This window comes from Equus caballus, chromosome 3, assembly GCF_041296265.1.
Source record: "Equus caballus isolate H_3958 breed thoroughbred chromosome 3, TB-T2T, whole genome shotgun sequence".
NCBI classification, from domain to species: Eukaryota; Metazoa; Chordata; class Mammalia; order Perissodactyla; family Equidae; genus Equus; species Equus caballus.
In genome coordinates this window covers 119488013-119514190 of record NC_091686.1, presented here as the reverse complement: position 1 = coordinate 119514190, position 26178 = coordinate 119488013, and the positions used below count along the sequence as shown (strand labels likewise).

At 51.6% G+C, this 26178-nt stretch overlaps 1 protein-coding gene across 1 annotated transcript in view; it reads right to left on the bottom strand.

The window, feature by feature from the left end:
• Nucleotides 1–2760: 2760 nt before the first annotated feature.
• STK32B (serine/threonine kinase 32B) overlaps nucleotides 2761–26178 on the bottom strand; it is a 337581-nt gene continuing 314163 nt past the window's right edge. The window contains exons 10-12 of the mRNA XM_023638366.2: nucleotides 24569–24700; nucleotides 22932–22996; nucleotides 2761–4749 (exon numbers count right to left, since the gene is read on the bottom strand). Coding sequence (XP_023494134.1) covers nucleotides 4614–4749; nucleotides 22932–22996; nucleotides 24569–24700 — 333 coding nt within the window. The 3' untranslated portion in view covers nucleotides 2761–4613. The remainder of the gene's footprint in view (nucleotides 4750–22931; nucleotides 22997–24568; nucleotides 24701–26178) is intronic.

The window sequence follows — 26178 nt, the reverse complement described above, 5'->3', positions numbered from 1 at the left end:
AGCTCTGGCCCAGCGTGGGACTCCCCAGGGGAGGAGTAAGCCTGGGCGCTGCCCATGGGGTTCCCTCTGCATCTGGCCTCTGCAGAGGCTTCTGGGAAGGCTGTTTGATCTGAAGCCTGAAGAAGGCTTGTGGGAAGAGGCAGAGATGGAGGATTTATGGAGCCGGTGTGTGGCGGAGGCCGCTTCCTGCAGAGGTCAACTTGGACACTTCATGCAAAGAGATTCAAGACCCGGGAAGTGATGTCCCACTTGCTAAGGACTTCTGCTTTGCACGGGGCTCTACAAGTTAACGGGGGCACCCACTCCCAGCCCCAGAGTTGACCTTCACAGCTGCTGTGTGAAAAAGGCAGAGCAAGAATTACCAGGCTCTGCTCCCAGGTGCAGAAACTGACACTCAGAGACGTGGGGACTCACTGAGATCCTCACACGGGGGCCACACAGTGGATGCTGGGGCCGGGATTTGAATGCAGCTCCTCCACTCCAAAGCCAGCTCTTGCTGCACACGTCTCAGACTAGGTGGGCTTGTGCTCCTTCCAGAGAGGACCAGTGTGCCCAGTGGGGAGCAGCCCCCAACCATCATTGGAGACGTGGGGACATGGAAGCAGCTGTCTGATTCATGAGCTGATTTGTGTGCAGGCCCAGGATCCTGGAAAGGGACGTGGACCAACCCACTACTGGAGTGTAGATGGGTGCAGACCTGTCTGATGGACGGGGGTCCCTGAAGGAAGCTGAGAGACAAGTCCTGGCAAAGGGGCTCGGGGACAGCAGGGGACAGGGATCCTAGGATCAGTGTGACGCTGCATGGGACCCTCCCAGGACCACTCTACCTTGTGCTCGGCTGCTTTGAGAAGGTAAGAGAGGAGACACAAAAGAGAGTTGCCCACAGCCCAAGAGCTCTGGGTTGGAACCATCTTTTTTTTTTGGTAAGATTCGCTCTAAGCTAACATCTGTTGCCAATCTTCCTCTTTTGTTCTTTGAGGAATATTAGTCCTGAGCTAACATCTGTGCCAATCTTCCTCTTTTTTTGTACATGGGTTGCTGCCAGAGCATAGCTTGATGAGTGGTGCAGATCCATGCCTGGGATCCGAACCTGTGAACCCAGGCCACCGAAGCCGAGAGTGTGAACTTAACCATTATGCTGCTGGGCCGGCCCCTGGAACCATCTTTAAAAGAGCTGATTACAACAAACTGAAGCTGCGCCGCCACTGACTGGAGAGGGAGAGAAGGGGTGGAGGTTGACGTTCTAGCAGAAGCCTGGAGGGGCGGGTCATGGCTCCCAGGTGGCCAGGCACCGTGCTGGCTGACCCAGCAGCAGAGTGACAAAGCTGCAGGCAGCCCAGGCTCTCCAGGGGCTCTCCTTTCCCCACTCCCTGGGGCAACAAACTGGTGGGCGAGGGGGACCTTCTGACGGACATGGAAGAGCTCTGGGGTTGCTCAGGGAAATGGGAGGAGGAGGATTCTGGTCGATGTCCTGTAATATCTGCCGGTAAAAGGGAAGGAACTCAGAGCATCCAGCTTCAGGGTTATTATTCCTCTAGATACGACCCATTTTTACCTACTGGCTTAAGAAGCCTGCGATATGTTTCAGTGGTGGCAGGGAAGCCCTGTTGATGCCACTAGTCTACAGGTTGTCCTCCTGTGCCTGGATTTCAAATTATATGGGGAATCCTAACGCAAATTCTTTCTTGGGTATGAATTTCTCTAATCAGATTGCTTTCTTACCAGTAACTGGACTGAGCTATGTACTCCGGGGCTGGGGTTCAGATGAAGAAGGGAAAACGCATCTGGACCTGGGGCCTCAGAAGAGATGGCTCTGAAAGGGGAGTAGCTGGGGACTGTGCACTCCATGGGGGCGGGGGCAGCTTCTGGGAAACCCCTGGGACCGGGAGAGAAAAAGCCCTGGGAAGTGGCAGTGGGACCAGACAGGAGACAGGAGGATGCCAGAGTAAGCTTCACCCACTTAGAGAATCTGTGTTGGGCTTGCTCTTACCTGATTCATTCAAAGTTATCGATCACCTCTTATGAGCCAGGTGCTGTTAGGACTGGAAGATGGGAGGTGGGAGGAGGATACAGGCAAGAAGAGGATCTGACCTCTCCTAGGAGCTCGAAGGCAAGGAGGATGCACCATGGACAAAAGTAACACCATTGTGCAGTTGCCAGTGTTCAGAGCTGGAAGAGAGTCACAGAAAAGGCGTTAGTGCATGGAGGAGATTACATCTGGCCTGAGTTAGTGTTGCCCTGAGACCCAGAAGGCATCAGGGAAGAGGTGGAATTGGCCTGGAGGGGCGGGTATTTTGATGGAGAGCTGCAGGTTGAAAGGCATCCCAGGTAGGGAAGACAGGGTGGGCGGAGGAAGGGAGGCGGCGATCCAGAAGCGTGTAGATACAGCAATTACTGGTTCGGTTGCACCCACGTGTGTGCTGTGTGAAGGTCTGAGTGGCAATGTGAGGAAATTTTAATAGCGTTTTTCTTTAGGTGGAGAACTTTCTGTATTTTTCCCTATTGAATAGATTGTGCCTTCGTAAGTATAAAATAATGATGATAATAATAAGAATGTAAATTGTGATCGAGTTGGATAGAGCCTTGGATTGCTGAGTTTGGTTATATTCTGTGGGCAAAGTAAACTCATCGGTGATTTAACATCTCGCCCCCCCCCCCAGCTCCACCCCCGACACTAATTAAACTCGAGCCTCTTGACTCCAAGAGGACCTTGCCTATCCCACCCAGCCCTGAATGAGAACAAAGTTGTAAGAAACAACGTCCAAGAAATAGTTTATTTGCAACAAAGAACACCGCTCACTGGGACCGAGCCGGGAAACGCAGTGGTTCTCGGGCTGCTTCGGGCTCCTGCCCGACACGCGCGGACTCAGCCCAGTGAGAAGTCCCACGTGCCGCCATCACAGCGGAGAGAGAAGCAGCCCCGTTACTTCCTGGAGGGGACAGGACGGTGCCGACGGGGAGTGAAGAATGAAAACTGTGCAAGACAAGTAGACTTCTCCGGACAACACACGCGAGAACTAGCCTCGGTTCAAAGGAGGAAAACAATGACCGTTTCTTTTTTTAAATAAAAATATAAAACCACAGCATACATTAAAATGTCTCTTAAGAAATCTAAGAGATGACGTTGACAGTCCCAACGATTGATTTATGATGTAAAAAGTGAAAATTGGATAAAAACATAAAAACACAATTGAACATTAACGGGGATATACGGATATCAAAGACTCCAGGAAGAAAAGTTCACAGAGTCCTAAACACCAGGCTTGTTTCTACAGAACACGGACCTGCCAAATGAGTGACTTAGGACATGGTCTCCAAATGACGCTGCTGCTGCTCAGAAGAGACGGCTACCATTCAGTGAGCAGTATGTGCTGGGTGCGTTACACACAGGAGGGTATTAACCCTGTAACAACCCCGCAAGGTTAGTTTTATTATCCTCGCTTTAAAACGAGGAAACTGACACGCAGGTGATTAGGCAATTTGCTAAGGTCACCGGTTAGCAGACAGCAGGGCTGGATCTGAACACAAGCCAGACTCCAAGTCTAAGCTTCATCCTCGATGCCACAGCATCTCCCAATTCAAAGGCAAAGTGACCCCCGAACAGACCATAAAGCCGTTTGTTTCTGTGGGAACCCACTGTTCTCCGGGTAAATGTTCTAACCACGCAGACTTCCTGATTCATCAATATGGGGCCACCTTGTCAGTGGCAGTTGGGGACCCTCTTTGAGACAATGCTGATGAGACGACTTTACACCCTTCCCAGGAAACAAATCCTGGAAGTGGATGGAGACTCAGAGTTCTGCGGGGTTTGGGGAGGAACTCTGATAAAACTCTAAGGGAGGGACGGATGCTCGGTGGCTTGACCTTCTGAATGGGCATCTACATGCCATCCCAGCACCCGGAGTGGAGTGGGGGTGGGACCTGCTGAAATTAAAGGGGGGTGGGTGGTCCTCTGTGAATGAGGGAAAAGTGCATCCACAGCACCAAGACCTTGGGGACCAGGCTGGGCTGCAGGCCGCACCATCTGAGGTCAGAAGGACTGGCCGGGCAGAGAACGCAAATGAAGACACTTCGGGTTTTGCTCCAGGATTCGGGAATGGTGTTTCCATAGGAAGGGCAGCCACATCAGATGTTTACTGTGCTGTCCGGCCGCATTTTCAGAAATACTGTCTGATGAGCCAGGATGGCCTGCACTGCAAAGTTGTGATGGTCTAATTGCTTTGGGGGGTGGGAGTACATTTAAATAGTAAGGGTAGATTTTGCATGTGTGAACAATTTTATAAATGGCAAAGGTTTTGGATGTCTGCTACCCAATTGGATTCCCCCAATCCTTTTAATCAGAGGTGGGGTGGAAAGCTGTTGGACCTCTTTGGCAGATGCAGAAACTGAGGCACAGGAAGGGCAAGCCTTGTCCAAGGTCGTGCAGGGAGTCAGTTGGGCAGATGGGACCAGAAGCCTGGCTTCCCCGCTCCAGCTCCAAGCCCAGGGCTCTCTCTGCATCTGATGTTGTCAGGGGTGAGACAGGGGCCCTCGTGGCATAGAGATGGCTGTCGGGCTGTCGGTGTGCAGGGCAGAGATGTGTGCAGTCCCGCCCAGCAGCTGCAGGTGGCGGCTTAGCTGCTGCAGCCTCGGGAGCAGGCGTGGGCGAGGATGTTGTTGTTGCACCCGTCCTGCAGCTTGCTCTGCTGGCTCCCAGCTCGGCCTTCCGGGTCCAAGAGCTGGCCGCTCTGCCCCTGCTGCCTCCTCAGCCTGCAGAGAAGTACAGCACAGACCTGAGTTAATGACACAGTGCGAGGGACGGCCAGGAGACATGCCTGGGAAGGCTGAGCCACCGAGGAGCCTTCAGCCCACACCTTCCCCTGGCCTGGGGAAGCACCACCACGTCCCGCGTGCTGCGCTGGAGCCAGGTGGGCCTGGGGCCAAAGCCCAGCCCAGGTGCACTCAGGTGAGTACCTCACACAGAGCCTCGGGTTCCTTATCTGCAAACTGGAGACCGTCATGCCTCCCTCATGGCTCCTTGTGAAGTCCACAGGAGATCAGGTATGGAATCTGCCTGAGCTCATGCAGTCATTGGCGGTGGTGAGCTGACATCATTTGCTCCTATATACATACTGAACGCCTGCTGATGTACCAGCCACCATGCCAGGGAGCAGAGGAAACCCTGGCGAGCGAAGCAGTCATGTTGTCTGTCCTCATGGAGCTCACGGTCTAAAGGGGGAGATGGACACTGAGCAAACCGTCCTACAAATATCTGTCCAGACAGTGAGTGCCCAGACTCACAAAAGAGCCCACGACAAACCGGGTCAGGGGAGTTTGGTTCTGAACATTGCATTTCTTAACAGCTGGCCACCTGGTCACCTTCCATGTGACTTAAGATGTCAGCATCCCTCTCTTTTTGATCTTCAAGTTCGGGTTCACGCACTACCCCACAGCTGTCACTGCACGTGGATGATGCGGGCAAAAAATGGAATGGAGACATTTCAGGAGGCAGGGAGAAGTCTGAGACGGGGAAGAACCCCTCAAACCCTGGCTCTCGACACTGGCTACTTGAGCCAAGGGGTCAACCTACTCATCTTCTTCGGAGCCTCAGTTTCCCTATCTAAACCTAGGAACGATATAATGCACTTGGCAGGGGGCTAAGGGGGGCAGAGAGAATGTGTGTGAAATATCTAGTGCCAGCCACCAGAGCTGGAAATAGTAAGGTTACCGCCATGCTACCTTGCTCTGAAAGACACGGGTTGCAGCCGTCTCTCTGCTTTTACATCAGTGTGCTCTGTCAGAGCGCAGGCCTATCACCCGGTTTCGATAGAAGAGCCGTCCTGTCCAGCAAACCCACATGCAGAACACTATGGATGGTCCCCAGATGGATATGACACAGTCCACGGCCTCGGGCAGGTCACAGCTGTGTGTGAGTGTGTGCGTGTGCATGCACACGTGGTGCGGATGCGTAGTGTGTGCAACAGTGCCACATGTGAGCAAGTCTGTCAGGTTACTGAAACACCGGCAGCAACGCAGTATTCTCTAAGACAGTGACCGCGGTGGCTACTGCCTCCTGCCCCCTGTCCACCAGAGGGACCAGGACAGGGTGGGCAGTCCCTCTGCCCTGGAGCCTACAGCTCTCAGGGCAGACGACTGGGAAAGGTGGTCAGGGTCAAAATACATCTTCCTGGTGGAGGAGGGGTCAGGACCCAGAGGACAGCGCTGGGACCTAGAGGACAAAGTGGGCAGAGAGGGGAGTCTCGAGTGAGGGAAGGAGGTGGCCGTACTTCTTGGCAGGGCTGGGCATCGTCTTCCTCCCTGTCTCTTCTCTTTCCTCCTCTCCACTCTGAGAGACTCTCTCAGGTGCCTCGGGAGAGGAAGTCAGCTCAAAACCACGAAAAACTCGCATGGGTAAGAAACCTACGGGAGTGAATGGGAAGTGATTGCTCTTCCAAAGCAGGACATGGCCGTCGGGCCATAATTGTCATGCCGTGTAATTCTCTGGTTATAGCACAAGTTAAAGATGAATCTCATTAAGATTTTCAATTAGAGCCAGCCCTGATGACCTAGTGGTTAAAGTTTGGCGCTCTCACTGCTTCAGTGGCCTGGACTCGTTTCCTGGTCGCGGAACCACACCACCCATCTGTCAGTAGCCATGCTGAGGCAGCGGCTCACATAGAAGAACTGGAAGGACTTACAACTAGGATATACAACCATGCACTGGGGCTTTGGGGAGGGAAAAAAAAAAAAAGGAGGAAGATTGGCAAGAGATGTTTGCTCAGGGTGAATCTTTCCCTGCCAAAAAAAGAAAAAAAAACCATCTTCCTTTTATGTATTTTTTAAATTTATTTTTGTTGGTGAGGAAGATTGGCCCTGAGCTAACATCTGTGCCAATTTTCCTCTATTTTGTACATGGGATGCCACCACAGCATGGCTTGATGAGTGGTGTGTAGGTCCGTGCCTGGGATCCAAACCCATGAACCCTGGGCTGCTGAAGCAGAGTGTGCAAACTTAACCACTACACCACCAGGCCAGCTCCCCAAAATTTCCTTTAAAAAAAAAGATTTTCTTTTACATGCCCAAACACAGCATCAATAGCACTGTTATCTCTGGGCTCCTGCACTTCTCCAATTATAACAGAAAATAAAGCTTCAAAAGCTGCATAACAAAGGGGGAGCATAGTGATGAGAGAGCCCAATGAGGGAGAGAGAGATTCTGAAATCTCATGTGGATCAGGGAAGGCTTCCTGCAGGAGGCAGCATTTGAGCTGGGCTTTAAGGATTGGTATGGAATGTGGGTAGCTGGAGGGACGGAGGGAGATCTGAAACGAAGGGGCACAGTGAGGGAAGGCACAGAAAGTGGGAAAGAACACTGCAGTGTGTACCAGAGTCCTCGCTGGAGTTGATGGTTTCAGCCACTCTCGCAGCTCCTTTTGGCCAGAGCTATCTTAAGAGGCAGAATTAGCTGTTTCAAGTCTCCCCTCCTCTATGGAGGGTCATACATAGAATACTGTGACCATGAGTACTGGAGGCCTAGAGCAGTGACTAAATGAGATGTGGGCCATACCCCTTGCAACCTACCACCAGGTTCAGTGTGAGCCAAGGAGGCAGAATCAAGAAGGAAGGACCCTTCTGTGGGCAGCCACCTCTTCACCTACAGCCTACAGGGCTGGGATTCTAATCCAGTTCTGGGAGGCTCCAAAGCCTGCATTCTTCCCACTACGTCGGCACTCCCACCCACCCACTAGCAATTTACTGTCCATCCACCGTCCTCTCATCCATAAATTCATCCTCTCACCCATCCATTTTCCATCCCCCTATCCATCCATTTACTTATCCATCTGCCCATTCATTTACCCCATCCATCCATCTAGCCATCCATCCACTCCCATAGGTCCGCCCATCTTTCCCACCCCCACCTCACCTGTCCACCCCTACTCACCTACCTGTCCATCCCTCATCCACTTACCTAGTCACCTACCCCCCATCCACCTCCCATCCACACACACACACATCCATCTATCTACCTCATCCATTCACCATCCACCCATCTACCAATATGGCTACCTATCTACCTATCTATTCTTCACTGTGGTGTAAGTCCTGACAGCTGAGTTTTCTTTTTGTAACGCAAGTGCCTGACTTAAGCTCTGATTGCAGAGGCATCTACTTCAAAGAGGCATCCACTTCAAAGATGACTATCTTGAATAAACACAGTGCCAGCCACATGACTAGATAAAGAGCCAGGCTGCCTCTCTACCCCAGGCACCTTTGTTTTAGAGGTCTTGGTTGATTTCCATAACTGACTATTGGGGCCCCTTCTTTTTTCAAAGTTTCCTGATGGTTACTGCTGAGGACATCTTGCAATCATAAGAACCACAAGGGCTAGTCCAGTCACAACATTAGTTATCAACCGGCTGAGACACACAATACTCATCCACTTATCTAATTATCCACCTAATCACCTGTCCATCCATTTCGTCTATTCACTATCCACCCACTCATTATTCCCCCATACACCCTCTATTTACCCATCTACCCACTCGCCACCACCTACTCATCTCCCAGCCATTCATTCACCCATCCATCCAATTATCCGCCCACTCCCATATGTCCATCATCTACCCTCAATCCTGTCCAAGCCACTCACCTGCCCATCTACCCTTCATCCATGGACCTAATCACCTGTCCACCTCCCATACACCCACACATCCGCATATTCACCCATCCATCTATTTCATCCATTCATCAGCTATCCATATATCCATCCATCCATCTATCCACCACCCCCATCCACCTACTCATCCCTCCATTCACCCATCAATTCATCCATACACTATCCACCCATCCACTGATCCACCCATCACCCCCGTATTACCCATCCACCCACTCATCTACCTCCCATCCATCACCTATTCATCTACTATCCATCCACCCATCTATCCATCCATCCACCACTCTTCTTTTTTTTTTGAGGAAGATTAGCCCTGAGCTAACTGCTACCAATCCTCTTTTGACTGAGGAAGACTGGCCCTGAGCTAACATCCATGCCCATCTTCCTCTACTTTATATGTGGGACGCCAACCACAGCGTGGTGTGCCAAGCGGTGCCATGTCTGCACCTGGGATCCGAACTGGCGAACCCCTGGCTGCCAAAGCGGAATGTGCGCACTTAACCGCTGTGCCACCGGGCTGGCCCCCATCCACCACTCTTCTGCCTATCCATTCATCCGTCTACTCCCATATTTCCACTCATCACTGGCACTCACTCATCTGATGAATGCTTATTCACCCTCCACCCAACTACCCATTCATCTCCCTATCCTTCCACACATCCTTTCCACCAGTATTATCTGAGTGCCAGGCTCTCTGTCCCAGGCTTACAGTTGAAGGGGCTGGGGATCAGGACAGAGAACAAACAGTCAACATTCACTGTGACGAAGTCTCCGTTGGAAGGAAGCAATATGGCATAGCATTAAGGAGCTGGGCTTGGAGCCAGGCTCTTTCTACACCTGGGTCTGCCACTTACTAGACATGTGACTTTGGGAGGCCAGATTCAAACCCAGGCCTCTCTGTCTCCAAGACCCCTGCTCTTTCCCCTGAACCCTACGCCATTCAATCGGAACTGGAAGCAGAGGAGCACGGAAGGACTTCTCCACACTCTGAAGGAATTAGGAAAGCTCATGTTGCTCACATAGAAATCCACGAACCACGACAGAGATATGAAAACATTATGGTCGGCCCCGAGAGCTGGCTTAGATGACTAGCCCACAGCCCAGTTATCTGTAACTCAGGAGGAAATGAAAAAGGGTTTTACATATCCTGCTAGGCGCAGCTCAAGTCCATGGATGCAAATTGGCTGTTATCTCCGCAATGGCAGGAGCGTTTAATTTTCTCGGCCAACTTATCAAATTGATTGTCAGCTTTGTGACCAGAATTCTGAGTGATGGCTATGAGCGCTCTCAGCCCTCCTGAACCCAACCATTAGATGCCAGAAGGCAGTGCTCTGTGACAGAGAACCTCGATCAGCGAGAGTAGGACGCATATTCAAACTCGTAATAAATCGGGCTGGAGGCAGGTTTCAAAGGCAAAGCTCTACACAGGACTAAAATAAAACGGTTAGCGATCAGACCAATATCAAATCAAGCTATTTCATAAACCCAGGATGGAGTCCGTTTAATACCAACATCCGTCTGCCGCCGACCATCTGTAGAGGAGGCCAGACGTCCTCTATGAGAAAGGCCAGCTTTCGTCTGCGCCGTGTTCTTTCAAAAAGAGAAGCTCTTTAAAGTGCTCTCACACCTATCCACAGTGTGTCACCTCTCTCCCCTTGATCCTTCCTGACTCTGGTTCCAGAATGCAGTGTGGCGCAGTGGGAGAGTGCAGGCTTTGGAGTCTTAGAGAATTAAACCGAAATTCCAGCTTTGCTATTATCAGCTGAGTGGCCTGGGGGAACTCGTGCCACTTTTTTAAGCCTCTCTTCCCTTCTCTGTAACATGGGGATAACAGCTCCTTAGAGGGGAAGATGAACCAATGTGAGCTTTCCGTCCGCCCTGGAGCAGGCACTTTACAAAGGGCCGCTATTTTTACGATGATGATCGCAGTGGGGAGATACTCCCATTTTGCAGATGGGGAATCTGAGGATCAGCAGGTAAAACTCAACTTCCTGCCATAGTTCTGATGAATGTCTCCCAGCAAGGAGGCCTGCACAGACGGTTCTGCAGGCCTCATCCTGGGGGGTCAGCGCAGAAGACCTGGAGGAGTGGAGGGTACTGGAATGGGATACACATGGAGCAGCAGAGGGTTGGGACCCAGAAGTGGGTGAAACAGGACAACAGGCTGAGAGAGGTGGAATCCAGCTCTAGGAGTCACGGCGGGGGTCTCAAAAACCAGGGAAGGTAGGGGCACAGAACTGGCGACTGGAACCAGGTCTCCTCCCTGGTTACGGGTCTCTCCACCAGGCAAGGGCCACAGCACGCCACCTGTGCCCTCACAGCACCCGGCCCAGTGGGCGGCCTGGGGCAGTTGCACAATGTGTGCTGGGAGGATGAGCAGGCCAACAGAGGGGTGAATACCCAGTGTGGTCTTCACCTTCCTTAGCAGAGTGTTGCCCAGCTCGGCAGGCTCCCTCTTGGCATCTCGAGGGGGAAGGAGGCCAGTCATGATGAAACAGAGGAACAGGGGATCGTAGCTGGACAAAACTGGATTGCCATGTGCAGAATCGGGGAGTTCACAGGCTTCGTGGACAATTTGCACGAGTTAACATGCATGGAGCTTTCTCTCCTGTGGCTGAGGGAGCTGGAATAGGTTGTCTGTTATTTTGTGTGTATGTGTGTGTATGTGTTGGTAAAAAATTAAGGGAAAATAATGTTTGACACAGCACAGAATTGATATGGCACTATATTGGTCTGATAATTTCATACATAGTTACTATTACTAGTAAACACTTGGGTAGTGCCAACTGATTACGTGGTAGGGGCTGTTAAGCATTTACATGTATTAACTCACTTGCCCTTACAGAAACCCTAGGAAGTAGGTATTAACACCCCATTTTACAGATGAGGAAACTGAGGCATTAGTGGGAGGTCCACGGTCACAAAGCTAGCAAGGATCAGGATTCAAACCCAGGCAGTCTGACTCCAGAGTCTTTGCTCCTGGCTATTATGTATACTGATTCTCTATGGTTCATAAAAACCAGAGTTGAAACTACAGGAAAGTTCTGGAAGGGCATACACCAACTTGAACAATGGTTGTCTGGTTGGGGATGGGGGTGGATATTGAAGGGAAGAAGGCAAAAAGCCACCTGGTCTAACTGTGCATACACTGCAAGAATCCCTTCTCTAGCATCCCCAGCAGAGACCCAGCCAGGCTTCCCAAAACCCTGCTGCCCACCTTCCAAGACAGCCCGTTCCACGTGGGGACAGCTCAAATCCTTAGACACTTTTCTTTCATGGAGAATTGAAACTGAGCAACCTGCTGCCTGGTAGCTTCCCCCAATTGGCCTTTGGTGTGCTTCCTGGAATTATTCAGCCGATTCTGATTTTTCTTTCATAGGACACTCCTTTGGTTCTTAGAAGCCCCCTGGGATGACCATCTTCCCTTGTCCCCCACATCCACTCTGCCCCACTCTCCACCTGCTCTCCAGCCTGGGAGTCGGACTTGGAGGGGCCCTATCAAAGGCTCCCATGCCCGTGGACTTCCAGTGGGGTTTGGCCAGTGGGGTGCCCGGACGGAGGTCAGCAGGTGCAAAGCCAGTCAAGTTTGAGCATCTAGTCCGCAGCCCTCTCCCTGCACTGTCGCCGCGAGCTGCTGGGAACAATGGGAGGTCACGGCTCCAATCGAGGCAGCCCTCTCCTGGTCTCTTCCAGCCTCCAAGCAGAAACACTTTGGCTTCTATGAAGCCCAAGCTTACTGCACTTGCCTCTATGATGCCCCTGCACCCACAACTTTGTAATCCATCCTTTGTCAACAAATTCTCCACGGAGGATTTCCTCTGGGACTCTGACTGGTACATTTTCCCAGTCTCCCATGAAATGTCTCTTCCTTAAGTAAAGACTGTATAACTAGCTGTTCCACTTTCAAACCTCATCACTTATTAGGAAGATCACTTTGTATGCAATGCTTATCTCACAAATTCAATAACAGCCTTTGGCCAGAAGCATTAAAATTCTATTTTATCTGCTGTTGCCTGAAGCAAACATATTTGAGGAAGTCTTCGGATGGATGGATGGATGGCGTCAGCTACACCATGGGTGTGATATAGCAAAGTGTAGAGGATTATCTTACCGTCTCTCCCTCTCCACACTCCCTTGCAAATAGATCAGCCCTGGGAAGTTGGAAGGGATGGCCGTCTCAGGTTTCTGAGTAACGGGGGTCGAGATTTGCTGAGCGCATTCTCTCATTCAATAGCTCTTCGTGTGACACCTACATCCCCCCTTCCGGATGAGAATTAACAATGCCCATTCTGAGGGTGAGAAAGGGACATAAGGAGGATGAGCAACTGGTGGTAGGTCACACAGCTTCTCAGAGGCGAGCTGGGCTCACATGGAGGACTTTGCTCTTGCGGTCCTCCCAGCCAAGAGCACCTTCCTGTACATCGACACTAGCAGTTTTCTCTCTAGATCTAGAGGGGCGGCTGATCTCTGCGTCTGAGTTGGCATAAGGGGGAGACTTTCTGGGTCCTCGTTGACATGGGCAGGTGCACAGGAAGGGCCTGCCCGGGGGACTGACGGATGGGCAGTCACTAACAGTGCTCACCAAACGTTGTGATTTGCCCCTCTCCTGGCACGTGGCAGGATTGGCACTTCCTGGCTCCCCTGGGCCAACGAGTGGGAGTCGAAGTGCTATCATCAGGCTGGAACATGGCCGAGCTGAGACCCTCTCAAAGTCTCTTTCCCTCTGTCATTGTCACTGCAATGTTCCAGAGATGCTCCCTCAGCCTGGGTCCTGCCTGGAGTAAGGAGGAGGATGACGGTGACATGGGAACAGCACCCCCAGCTGACCTGCCATGGACACACAGTGTGAACAAGAAATAAATCTGTTGTTGTTAGCCACCGAGCTTGAGAGTTTGTGCCTGGCAGCAGGCTCAGAGAGGAGGTCTGGAGGCCTGCACGCTGGTCTGTTGGCGAATCATGGCCCCAGTTCCCATGGGAAATGCCTGTGGCTCAAAACAGCAATGAACTGTTTGATGGTCAAGGGCCTGAGTTAGTGGTCCACTTTGGGGCCACTACCTCTGTGCCTGGGCAGCCAGCCCTCTCTGTCCCTTCACTGCTCTGCCCCCATCCATGTACGCTTACCATGTTCCAGCCCAGAGGAAGGGAGGAGGTCAGGTGGGAAGCCAAAGGGGGCCACCTGCCTTTTCTGTACTAACCTGCCCCAACCCCCAACACCTGTCATTCCCTATTCTTTCCTCTCCTGGACTCTATTAACCCTACACTACCATCTTTACTTTCCAAGTGGAGTGCACTGCCATGATTTTGCCTTTCCAGGACCAGGTTCAGACAGGAGCTGCCACCTTTTTATAGACCTTACCTCCCTGGTCACAGCTGATTGGTCTAAGGGTGGGCACCTGACCCAATAGCACCAATCACCATCCTCCTCCAGTTGCCAGATTTGATTGGTCCAGGGAATGGCACCTGACCCAAGCTGGGCCAATCAGAGTCATTCTCTCAGATACCTGAATTTGAGAGCAGGAAAACTTTTTCTTCCTTTTCCTCAGCTCCCTGTTTGATCTACCTTCTTGAGTTTGATGGTAGAACTGGGAGACACTGGAGCGCTCAGCACTCACATTTTCCACTGTGTACAAAGAACTGGCTTACGGTAAAAGAAAATGACTTCGATGTACAGAGAGAAAGAAGTCGCTGGGAGAAGGAAGGCGTGGGTGCTGGCAGGTTTCCTGGCTCTGGCTCCATTACCTCGGCCCATTGCACCCCAGCCCTCCCTGTGGCTACACGAGTCCTCCAAAAATTCCCATTTCACCTAAGCCGTTTGCTTTTGCCCCCATCCCTTGAAGCCATGACAGTCTCAGAAAATTCACCACTTACACTGGTGTCTGTCTCTCTAACCTCCTGGAGCCACAATTTTTCTAGGTTAAGCAATGGGACATATGTGTATGTTATATATATATATATATGTTATATGTCATATATATATATATATACATATGAATGCCTATGTTAGCAATGGGACATAGACATATTATTATTAAATTTATTAAAATATCACTAATTTACTCATGTGTCAAATGTCAGTACTTTTAAAATTACTATAATTTTTATTTATTTTACATTATTTATTTGTAAAATAACTTTTCTGAGAATGATAGACATGCTTAAAATTTCGGTTGAAACTGGGGAGAAACCAAGGGTTAGACGGAGAGACGGCACTGCGAGTCATGGGACCTTCATTAGTCCTGGAAGGTGCATTTGTTTCCCAGGCTGCCTAACAAAGTACTACTGACTGGGCGGCTTCTTCTCTCAGAGAAATTGATTTCTTTCAGAGTTCTGGGGGCCAGAAGTGTGAAATCAAGGCGTCTGCCAGGCTCTGGGGAGAAATCCTTCCTTCCCTCTTCTAGCTTCCTGGTGTCCCTTGGGTTGTGGCCGCATCACTCCAATCTCTGCCTCCATCTTTACATGGCCTTCTCCCTGTCTCTATTCTCCCTATGCTGGTGTCTGTCTGTCTTTCAATCTCTCTCTCCTTAGAAGGACACCAGTCATTGGGTTTAGGGCCCACCCTAGTCCGGTACCACATCATCTCAACCTGATTACTTCTACAAAGACTCTATCTCCAAGTGGGGTCGCATTCACAGGGACTGGGGGTTGGGACTTTTACACATCCTTTTGGGGCAACACAATGCAACCCACAACAGCAGGGTCTCAGGCAGAGAATCTACGGCTTTTTCACAAGAAGCCTGGGTGTAGGAGTGAAGCTAGAGCAAGCGGTGGAAACCAACATTAAGGACCGTAAGAGAAGTTACCAATTGCCCCTAAGCACACACTTCAGAATCTCACTGTGTGTATTCCGTTTTTCACATGCATTCCTAGCAGGACCACTCATTTCCTTCACTTGGACATTTTTTTTTTTTTTAAAGATTTTATTTTTTTTTTCCTTTTTCTCCCCAAAGCCCCCCGGTACATAGTTGTATATTCTTCGTTGTGGGTCCTTCTCGTTGTGGCATGCGGGACGCTGCCTCAGCGTGGTTTGATGAGCAGTGCCATGTCCGCGCCCAGGATTCGAACCAACGAAACACTGGGCCACCTGCAGCGGAACGCGCGAACTTAACCACTCGGCCACGGGGCCAGCCCCTTCACTTGGACATTTTAATGAAAGGTCCCCATGTGGAACCTCAAGTCCCAGTGACCTCTGCCTAGTGACCTCAGGCAAAGGACTCCTTCTCTCTACATGTCAATCTTACAAATCGAGGTTGTGGTGAGGATTTATTTTAGATAAAATACAAATGTCTACAAAGCACCAAGCACAGTGTGTGGCATATAACAAATTTTCAATATATTAAAAAAATGATAGTATAATTTCATTTAATTGGCTAGCAATGAGATTTTTATATGCAACACAGAGAAAATTAGACCAGGATTAAAACATAACAACAACAACAATATTTACTCCAAAATAGACCATTAGATCCTATTTATAAATTTCAAATTTATACCACAGTCTCATTTTACAAAGGCTTAATAAAGCCTATAAATATTCACAGGAAAAATAAGGAACCTCTTTTTTACTAGAGAAAACTGATAGAAGGGAAAACAAAGATGGGACTTTAAATGATTTAAGTGGGAGCAGACCAATTGCCAGCATGTGCCTTTTAGTGACACAGGGTTGTACAGACTCAGGGCTACTTGTCGGGTCTTTATAGCTCCCCTTAGCCTATGGAAACCTGCAACATTGTATTTCCATGTCTTTTGTTGGCTGGGATTAATATGTCAAGATGAGTCACGCTTCTTTGACGGGGCTTCACTTCCTTAGATTGAGACAGGAGTGAAGTTGACAGAGGGTCCTGACACCTGTGTGATTTCTTGACCCGGAGTTTTCATGGATCTGCAGTCGAGTGTCTTAGGCCACTTCCATCGGTGTCTGAAATTTCTCCTGCTGTCCCAGGTCCCTGGGCGGATTTTCTCTGGCTGCTTCTTGTACTTTGGAAAGGCACCGCCTTGCTTTGCGTATCTGGGTTCCCAGGAAGCCTGGCCTGGCTAAGTCGCCTGTGCTTTGCGCTCCCCTCTGCCTCAGTGGGCAGTAAAGCCTCTAGGCTCTGAAATTCAGAGACGCCACTGCAGTCAGAATGAGGTTTTTAGCAGTTTCTCTGTCTGTGAAAGGGGAATAAAAATACCTACTGATAGAAATTGGATGAGAATTTAATGAGAGAACGGCTTCAGGATGCTCCCACCCCATGGTCCACAGCCCAGCGCACAAGAGATGCTCTCAGCTGTTAGCCGCCTTTCCCGTTACTCTCACCTATAAAATGACGTTTGGACCACACCTTTGGAATCTCAAGGACTGGAGAGAACCTAAACGCGCCGGCCTTGATTTCGGAAGGGTGGGTCCTCGCAGTGTGCCTCTTCCTAGCAGTGGGGTTGGGGGAGGAGCCGGTGGGAAAGGTTTTCCCCACTTTGCAGATTAATCCATGAGATGTAGGCATAACCCTTTCCTTCCCTCCCCAGGGGGATGCTGAAGAGATAAGAGGGGTGTCAAAGTGCTTTGCAAATGGCGGCCCTTGGTAAAGTCAAAGATTGTTGACATCCAGCCCAGCCCTCCATGGCACAGATGAGGAGCCGGAGGCTCAGAGAGACTGGGACCCCACCATGCTCACAGCACCGAGAGCAGCAGGACCAGGTCTGTCTGATTCCCAGGCCTGAAACAAATTGCATCCTCATGCCTCATTGCTTCCAGCTCCCAGGGGCTCCAGGCCACGATGGAGGGTCCCTGTCTCACTACCGGGGTCTTCCAGGGAGGTCACCTGGGCAGATGAAGTCAGCAAACTTTAAATGTTTTGATTGTTTACCTTGCCGTGGTCTCTGTCTAGGTGCCCCACCTCCATCCCCAGCTGAGAAGGTGTGGCTTGCAGCTGTTGTGTTGTCTCAGGAGAGGTAAGGAAGACAGGCTTGGGTCCTGTTAATTTGTACGATCTTGTACCTGTAATGTTCCGGGTTCACCAACTGATGGCGTCTACTGGGCTGCAGGCAATTTTTTGTCCGACATTTAAGGTGCACGGCCAGGGACTGTTTTGCATTTTGATTTAGCGCTTGGGCTCTGGAACCAGACTGCTCCCCTGGCACCCCAGCCCTGCCACCTCTTAGCCGTGTGCCCTCACCCTACTCTATGCCTGCCCTTCCTTACCTGTAAAATGGGGGAATAAAAGTAACTGGCTCCCAGGATGGATACACAGACTAAATGGCATAAAGTGGGTTGCCCAATCAAAATGTGCCCTAATGGCCATCTGCTGGATGCAAGCCACCATGCCACCCGGATGCACTGGAGAGAAGCCTCAAAGACACTCAGGGAGAGTAACCCCTTCCTTCATGTCATAAGGCTCATTCCACCAGAGTGTGAGCCCCCTGAGAACAGGGGCCGGCTCCCTGCTGTGTCCCCGTTCCTGACCCCAGGGAGATGCTGAATAAACATCTGCTGGACAACTGGATAGAGCACATGTAGCAGAAAGAGCCCAGAATCCAGAATCTAGGGGATGGAAGATTAGATTTCAAGTCCTTCATTTTCCAATTAAGAGCTGCAAGACCCTGGGAACACTAATAATACACACCTCCAGAAAATGTGATAAGTAAGAATGAAAGCACTGGTTCTCAACTGGGGGCGATCTGCCTGCCAGGGAATATTCGGCAATGCCTGGGGTCATTTTTTGTTGTCACAACTCCAAAGGTGCCACGGGTTCCTAATGGGAAGAGGCCATGGATGCTGAGAAACTCTACAATGAATGGGACAGCCCTACGTCTAGGAGTTGATGTCAGTAGTCACCAAATGTCAACAGTGCCGAGGTTGAGAAACCCCGGATTAAAGGAACGTGTTCCAAAGCCACAGAATCATCGACAAATGCTGGTTATTATTATTAATAGTGTTATTCAGTATAAGAAATGCAGCATTGGATTTTTAAAATGTAATATTTTCAAAGCCTTCAAAAGTAGCTTAAATGGGATTTTAAACATTTTTATTTCTTTAAGCGATGACACGGATAGAAAACTCAGCTCCTCCAACTCCTCTCTCACCAGGGGCTTCTTATTCTGCAAAACTTTGTCAAACGCTCTTGAAAAGACCTTTTGGAAAAATCGTCTCTGCTGATATCTTTGGCCAAAAATAGGAGGACAAGCCCCATGGTGCATCTCTCAAACTAATGGCTCAGCTGCCAGGGCCTTCAAAGCCCGGACCAGTCCCCGGAAACAGACACTCCACCTGGCTCTGTGGCCTTCTGCCAGCTGAGACCATTAACCAATAATAAGCTGCAATTCCAGAAAATTATGGAATGCTAATGTTAATTTTGTTCTCTATTTAGAAACCATGGTCCAGAAAGGTCAGACCCAGGGCATCTCCTCCACGTCCCTGCAGTGGCCCCGTGCATGTCTGCATGCCAGCCTTTCCCCTGCAGGCTGCGAGCATCCTGAGGACACAGGTCCTGCTAGGTCCATTTCTGTGTCCAGGCCCAGTCCAGGATTATGGCATGTCTGTTAAAGGACTGAATGAGAATCTCCTATGGGAGCTGACACGGTTGATGCCCAGCCTGTGTCCCCTTGGCACTGCATGCTGATGATGGCTTCCTCATCACATGGGAGGAGAGAACCTTTTTTCTGCCTGAGAGCTTTCTCTAGCTGAGGAAGCACACTCGGTCCACGCAGGAGGCAGGTAGCTGTGCAGGGGCGTTAAGGCCCTTGGGGGCTCCAGTTACAGGTGACTACCCCAAGGGAAGGGAGACAGAGGGCTGGTGGGGGGGGGGGTTGCAGTTTTAGATGGAGATTCTAGTGACTCAGCTCAGAACCAACTAGAGGACGCGCGGTTTGGACACACTGGTCTCCCGTAGAAGTTCTCAAACCACTAGGCATCAGGATGCCTTGAAGAACATGTTAAAATGCAGATCCCCAGGCCTATTCTCTCAGCTTCTGATTCAGAAGGTGCTGTATTAGTTTCTGAGGGCAGCTGTAACACAGCACTACCAACTGGGTGGCTTAAAAACAACAGGAATTTATCGTCTCACAGTCCTGGGGCCCCAAGTCTGAAATCAAGGTGTGGGCAGGGACGGTTCCTTCTGAGGCTCGGAGGGAGAATCCTTCCAGGCCTCTCTCCTGGCTTCTGGCGGCTGTGGGCAATCCTTGGCGTTCCTGGGCTTGTGGGCGCATCACTGCCCTCCCCGCCTCCATCATCCCATCACGTGGCCTTCTCCCCATGTCTGTGCCTCTTCTCTTGTTATTAGAACACCAGTCATATGGGATCAAGGGCCCTCTACTCCAGGATGACCTCATCTTAACTAATTCTATCTGCAACAACCCTCTGTCCAAATACGGTCACACTCTGAGGTACTGGGGCTAGACCGCCAACATATACTGGGAGACACAATTCAACCCATAACAGGTGCAGCAACTCTAAATGCTAATACCCCACCGCCCCAGGCGATTCTGTGACCAGGGCACCTCCTTTGGGTTCATCTTTGCAGCCAGGACCTGGCTGTTGCAGGCTGACGGCCAGGCACACGGAGAAGGGAAGGAGACAACTGCCAGAGGATGCAGGGGCGCGTGGTCCCAGCGGAGCATGACGGGAAGCCTGGCTCGGTGTCTCGGTGCCCCCTACCCAGTCGGCCCAATGGCCATGCGGCTGACGTTGATGTGAAGGGACTTGATTTAATGTTCTAGTTACTCACGAGCCAACACAGCAGGTGCTTCAAACACAGGGTTGCAGAAAGGGGTGGAGGATGAGTAAGTCCCACGTTTTTCTTGGCTTAAAAGGAAGACTCTTGTTTTGGAGCAGACCATGCCTCATGAGTTGCCCTCTACAGGCATTTTTACAGAGGAGAAACCATAGCAGGGAGGGCTGTGGGGCAGGCAACATGGCTCCCTGCCATGTACATCGTGGAGCAGTGGTGGCGTTTGACATGATGCTCAGACAACATCCTCGTGGGACCACCAAGCCCTCCACTGGATACATTCCAAGGGTGGGTCAGGAGAGGCTGGGGAAAGGCTCTGCTCCCAGCACACCTGCTCTGACAGGCAGCCTCTCAGCCTTCAGGGCCCTGGGGAGCAGCTCAGGTGAGCCAAGGGGCAGGGATAAAGAGCAGGAACCGCACTCAGATCCCACGCACAGCTCCCTCTCCGGGCCATCTTCCGTCCTGCCTCCTGCTTTGGCATATGCTGATGCTTCACTCCTCCGTCTGGAAAACGTCTTCCGCCCTCTTTCTTTATTTTGCCGATTCCTGTTAACTGTGCCAGCCACACTTCAGACCACAGCTCTCAAAGGGGTCCTCGGCACGGCTGGGCGACCCCACTGCATTTCCCTAATCGATTTACTTTTCCACGTGAGAAAGAACATCGAATTGGTTGAAGCTACTATGTAGTTGTGTTTCTGCTAAAAGCAGCCAGATGTGACCCCTAAATGACCCAAGGACGGATATCTCATTTTCATTTTCCTTTAAAAGGAAACAATCTGGATCCTTCAGATTAGAAATTGAAGCGTCTCCTGGCACACAGCACAATGTGCGAGGTGACGGCTATCTGCTTGGGGTCGCACCGCCCAGCCTTTTTGCAGGCCCACGTTCGCCATCCAGGAACTCTCTGAGGACCCTCAGTCCATGCCTGAATGGATGAAGGACCCAAGGCTAGGCCACCTGGAGCCCATCACCATTCGCAGTTGAAAGCGCCCCAGCTGGTTTGAGCAGAAATTCCCAGGACTGGTTTCTCAGGCTGGGGCTGGACTGTGAGCCTCAGAGCAGGCAGGACGGTGGGGTAATTGTGACTAGCTCTGAAAGCACACACCATGTCAGCCCCTGCCACCCCCAGTTCTGATGGGCCATGGTTTCAGAGACCCTTCCCGCTCTGCTGGCCAGAACAGGGGGGCCAAGCAGATGTGGTCCCACAGTGGGTACGGCTTGCTGCCCCCGCCCTGGTGTGTGAGTCTGGGCTGGCCTGGGTCCCCACTGGCCACAGAGCTGCAGCTGCCTGGAACAAATGCCAGGCTGCCATCTCCTTCACCTTCCCAGTGTTTCACCGAGATGGGGCCTTGCCCTGCTCACCAGCCCACGGGCCAGAACACAACCAACCAGCTCCTGGTCCCTCACCTCCTGCCACTGCCCACCTCCATGCGTGCTCTGGGAATTAAAACCGCTTAACCAGCTGTGGGTCCCTAGGTCTGCCATGCTGTCTCGTCCTCACTGCCGGAGCTCCATGCCTTTCCCCACCTGGCCCTTCAGGACTCGGCCCTTCAGGACCCGGCCGGGCGTGGTGCCTCAAGGAGCCTCCCTGACACCCAGGCTGATCCTGGCCCCTGCTGTGAGAGACACTGCCTGGGCTGCCCTTTACCATAGCATGCATCCCCTCACTGCTGTCATCTGCTGTACGAAAACAGTGGAATACTGGTGACGGCATAAGGGCCAACCTGACCTTTACCCATCTTGTTGTTGGCGAGGAATGATCGTCCCTGCACGGCCAGGGCCCAGTTCAGGGTCGGTGAATGGGCTGATCTGCCGTCAGTCCCGCCTGCAGGTCTTCAGCTCCCACCGCATGAGCCCACCTGCCCGAGCCTCTGCTCTGACTATGACTCCTGGCCGGATGGACCCCCAGATAGTAACATCGGCTGGGACCAAGCCTGGACCTTCTGCTTCCCTTGCTGACCGGCCCCCGTAAGGGCAGTCAGACCCAAGCTGAGCCCCTCCCAACTCAGCGTTGTCCCATATCCTGGCAGCCCATGATGCCAGGGTCCCAGCACAGCCCACACCACCTGACCCCATTAAATAATAACAATAATAGTAATCATTCTCATGAGTACTCCTACCATGCCAGACACCGTATCAATGGCCTCATTTAATCTTACAACCACCACATCACGAAGGAGTGATTTGCATCTTGCTGGTGCTGAAAATGAGGCTCAGCAAAGTGAAGTAACTTCCTGGGGTCACTCTGGCAGTGGCAGAGCCAGGACTGGACCCCAGGCAATTTGGCCGCAGAGCTCGGCACTCAACCACCTGCCTCTCTGCACGCCGGCATTTCCGTGTGCCCGCCCATCCTGCTGTGGCTGTCCTCACTTCACAGGACGACCCCGAGGCCCAGAGAGGGGGAGATAGAGCCTTGCTTGCTCAGCTCCACAGAGGAGGCAGATTAGAACACGGAGTCCGCCTGCTGCTTCCCTTCCAGCATCATGGCTGGCTTCATGGGGGGCCATTGGGGGCCGATTCTCCCAGGGAGACCTGTCATTTGGAAGGGCCTTGCCCAGCGGATGCTGGTGAAGGACTTACTTCTCCCTGTTGAATATGATGAACTCCTTCCGCACAGTCTCCAAGCACTGCTGGAGGTGGCCATTCTGTCAAAGAGCACAGAGAGGTGACTGTAAATGATGGAGCATCATTCGGGGAGCCATGACAAAGGGGCCACGACGAGCCGAGACTGATCTAAATGGGACCCTGGATGCTTGGGGCTGGGGACGAGCTAAGCGGCTGGAGTGGGCTTGATTGTACGAGCAGCTGTGCCAAGGGGAGCCTGGCAGACAAAGATGTTTTTCTCAACTTTAAGCCATTAAATCCCACTTAAAAGCCATGTTAGGATGGACTATGGATTGAAAATCATGCGCTTGGTTTCCCGATCCCTTGAATGTCCATTAGGCTTCATTAAGCAGCCTGGGGGCGGAGGGAAGAAATTCAAGACCATCATGCAAGGGTGCTTCTTCTCCTCAAGAACAGGTGCCAAGAACCACGAGTGGCACAAGGGCTCCGTGACGCATGTCTGAGAGGCTGCCTGAATGCAGGTGCACACGGCACAGCTGCACAGAACGCCCCCTCCACCTGCTGTGCGCCCTTATTAATGCACACTCGGGGGTCTCCAGGCCAGCTTCTGCGCCAGGCTCAGCAGGCGCAGGGCCTAGGGCTCACGAGACTTTCAGGAGCCACAAAGATGTTTTAATTTATTTTACAAGAAGCAGAAAAAAATAAACTTTTAGTATTGAAAGTTGTATTCATCTTCATACCAACGTGGTTATAAAACATCGGTTTTAATATATTTTTAGGGAGGAAGGGGCAGTTGTGGGTTGAACTGTGGCCCCTAAAAGATATGTTCAAGCCCTAACCCCCAGTACTGGTGACTGTGACCCCATTTGGAAACAGAGTCTTTGCAGATGTAACTAGTTAAGATGAGGCCATACTGGAGTAGGGTGGGCCCTAAATCCCTATGACCGGTGTCCTTAAAAGAAGGCCGTACGAAGACAGAGAAAGCACAGTGGGAAGAAAGCCACGTGAAGATGGAGAGAGAACGGGACTGAGGCAGCTGGGAGCCAAGGAACGCCACGGATTGCCGGCAACCACCAGAAGCCGGAGCAGGCAGGGAGGGACCCTCCCTACAGCTTTTGCTGGGAGCATGGCCCTGTGGATACCTTGATTTTGAACTTGTGGCCTCCAGAATTGTCAGAGAATACATTTCGGTTGTTTCAAGCCATCAAGTTTGTGCCACTTTGTTACAGCATTCCAGAAAAGGAGTGCAGGGACCCACGGAGGCCATTGCACCCAGGGACCACGAACGTCACCCTGCAGCCCTGGTGCCTCCACGGTATAAAACCTTCCAAAGGGGGCTCAGGACCGCTCGGGGCGGCACTGACGTCACTTGCCTTGTCCCTTCCACGCTCACCTAGAGAGGCGTGAGTTTCCCGCGCGAGGATGGTGCTAAGGGGAAGGATGAGAGCGTGGGTGTGTGCACGCATGGGGATTCTTGCACAGTCTTGTGCTAGGAAAGACCACTCGTTCGGGGGAGGTATCTCGTCTACTGCAAATGAAGGTGTTTGGGAGGGGCGGTGGCACGCCTCCACGACCACAGAGCAGCCTCCTCGCTAGGTCACTGGGGTAGAAGAGGCCTCTCATCGCAGGCTCTGCCCCGAGACGGTGCTCACCAGAGGACAGCTGTCCTTCGTGCCGTCCTTGGAGCGGTTCTTTGCCAACCTCTTCTTCTTTTTGTGAAGCGGCTTGGACTCAAGAATCATTTCTTCCAGTTCAAATGTGGGATCGCAATTCAGTCTCCCTTTCTGAAAGGAAGCGGAAAGGAACACATGGTTTATCTCCGTTCCACCCAGCCCTGAATTGCATTTTCATTCCTTCATTCAGTCGCTCATTCGACGAGTAATGATCGACTACTACCGTGGGAGACATCACTTCCATCCTTCTCCTGAAGATGAAAAGCAACGTGTTTTCCCTGCACACATCCGCCTTCATCCCCCGAGTCCCCGCCCACCGCGGGCAGCCCCGCCCGGCGACATCCACGCCTTCCTCAGTCTCCTTCCTGTGTCTGGTCGTTTCACGAGGCTGAGTTGTTTTCCAATCTGATATTTTCATTGATTTTATCACACACACACTCTCATGCCATTACTATCTTTTCTATGAATACTATTTTTAATAATTCAGTTTAAAATGGCCATTTCTGTTAAAAATTCCCGGTCCTGGCTCCCTGTTCTCCTACGGCTGGAGCCAGCTGACCCTCAGGCCACTTTGGTGGGGAGGAATTTTGGTCTCCTTGACTTCCAGACCTTGGAACTGAGATCCCCGGTGTCTGTTTTCTGTTCTGAGACCCAGCCCTGGATGCCGGTCCCCTCAGGCAGTACAGCCTAGTGGTTACAACATCAGCAGCTGTGGAGGCACAGAGGGACCTCTCCCAATGCGCAGGTTGGATTTCGGGCCCAAGTCTTTCCTGGCCTGATTTATCTGCCTTTTACTCATTCATTCATTCAATCATTCATTCATTCCAGTGCAGGCTCTGGATCCAGACCACCTGAGGTCAAGCCCCTGGCTCTGTCAATTTCTCACTGAGTAATCATGGGCAAGTCACTTAACCTGAGAATACTAACTTAAGCTGAGAGTACCAACAGGACCTGCTTCCCTGTTGTGGAGCCTATGTGAGATAATGCACAGGAAATTTTAGAGCAGTGCCTGGCACGCAGGACACACTCCGTCCTGTTGGCTATTATCATTCATTCATTCATTCGTACTCATGTGACAAGCACACATGGAGGCCTTCCACTGCCTTCTAGGGCCACCCATTGCTCTGGGGTCTCTCTCAGGCAGTGGCTGCCCAACACTACACGGCCCCCACCCTCCAAAGCCCTCAGGGGGCTGGATGGTAGACCCACTGTAACAGAACGCTGTCAATCGCTAACGGAGACTTGGGCCCCTGTCCAGTGGGGACCAACCAGAGAGGCTGCGATCCACTCCACGCAGGGAGGGGGAGGGGCTGGCCGGAGTTTGCCTCTCATGCAGAAGGCAGTTACAGAGACCCTCAGATAGGGTGGTAGCTGTGGTTTCTGCTGGGTCCTCAAGGAGGGGTGGGAGGCTGCCAGGTGGACGATCGGGGAACCCCCAGAGGGGAAGCAGTGTGTGCACAGGCATGGAGCTAGGAGACATCACGACCAAAGGGGACAACTGCAGGCTTCTGGGTGTGGCTGAAGCATGGGTCCTCTCAGGTGTGTTGGTGTGGGATTGAGTATGTGTGTGAGTGCATATGTGTGTGAGT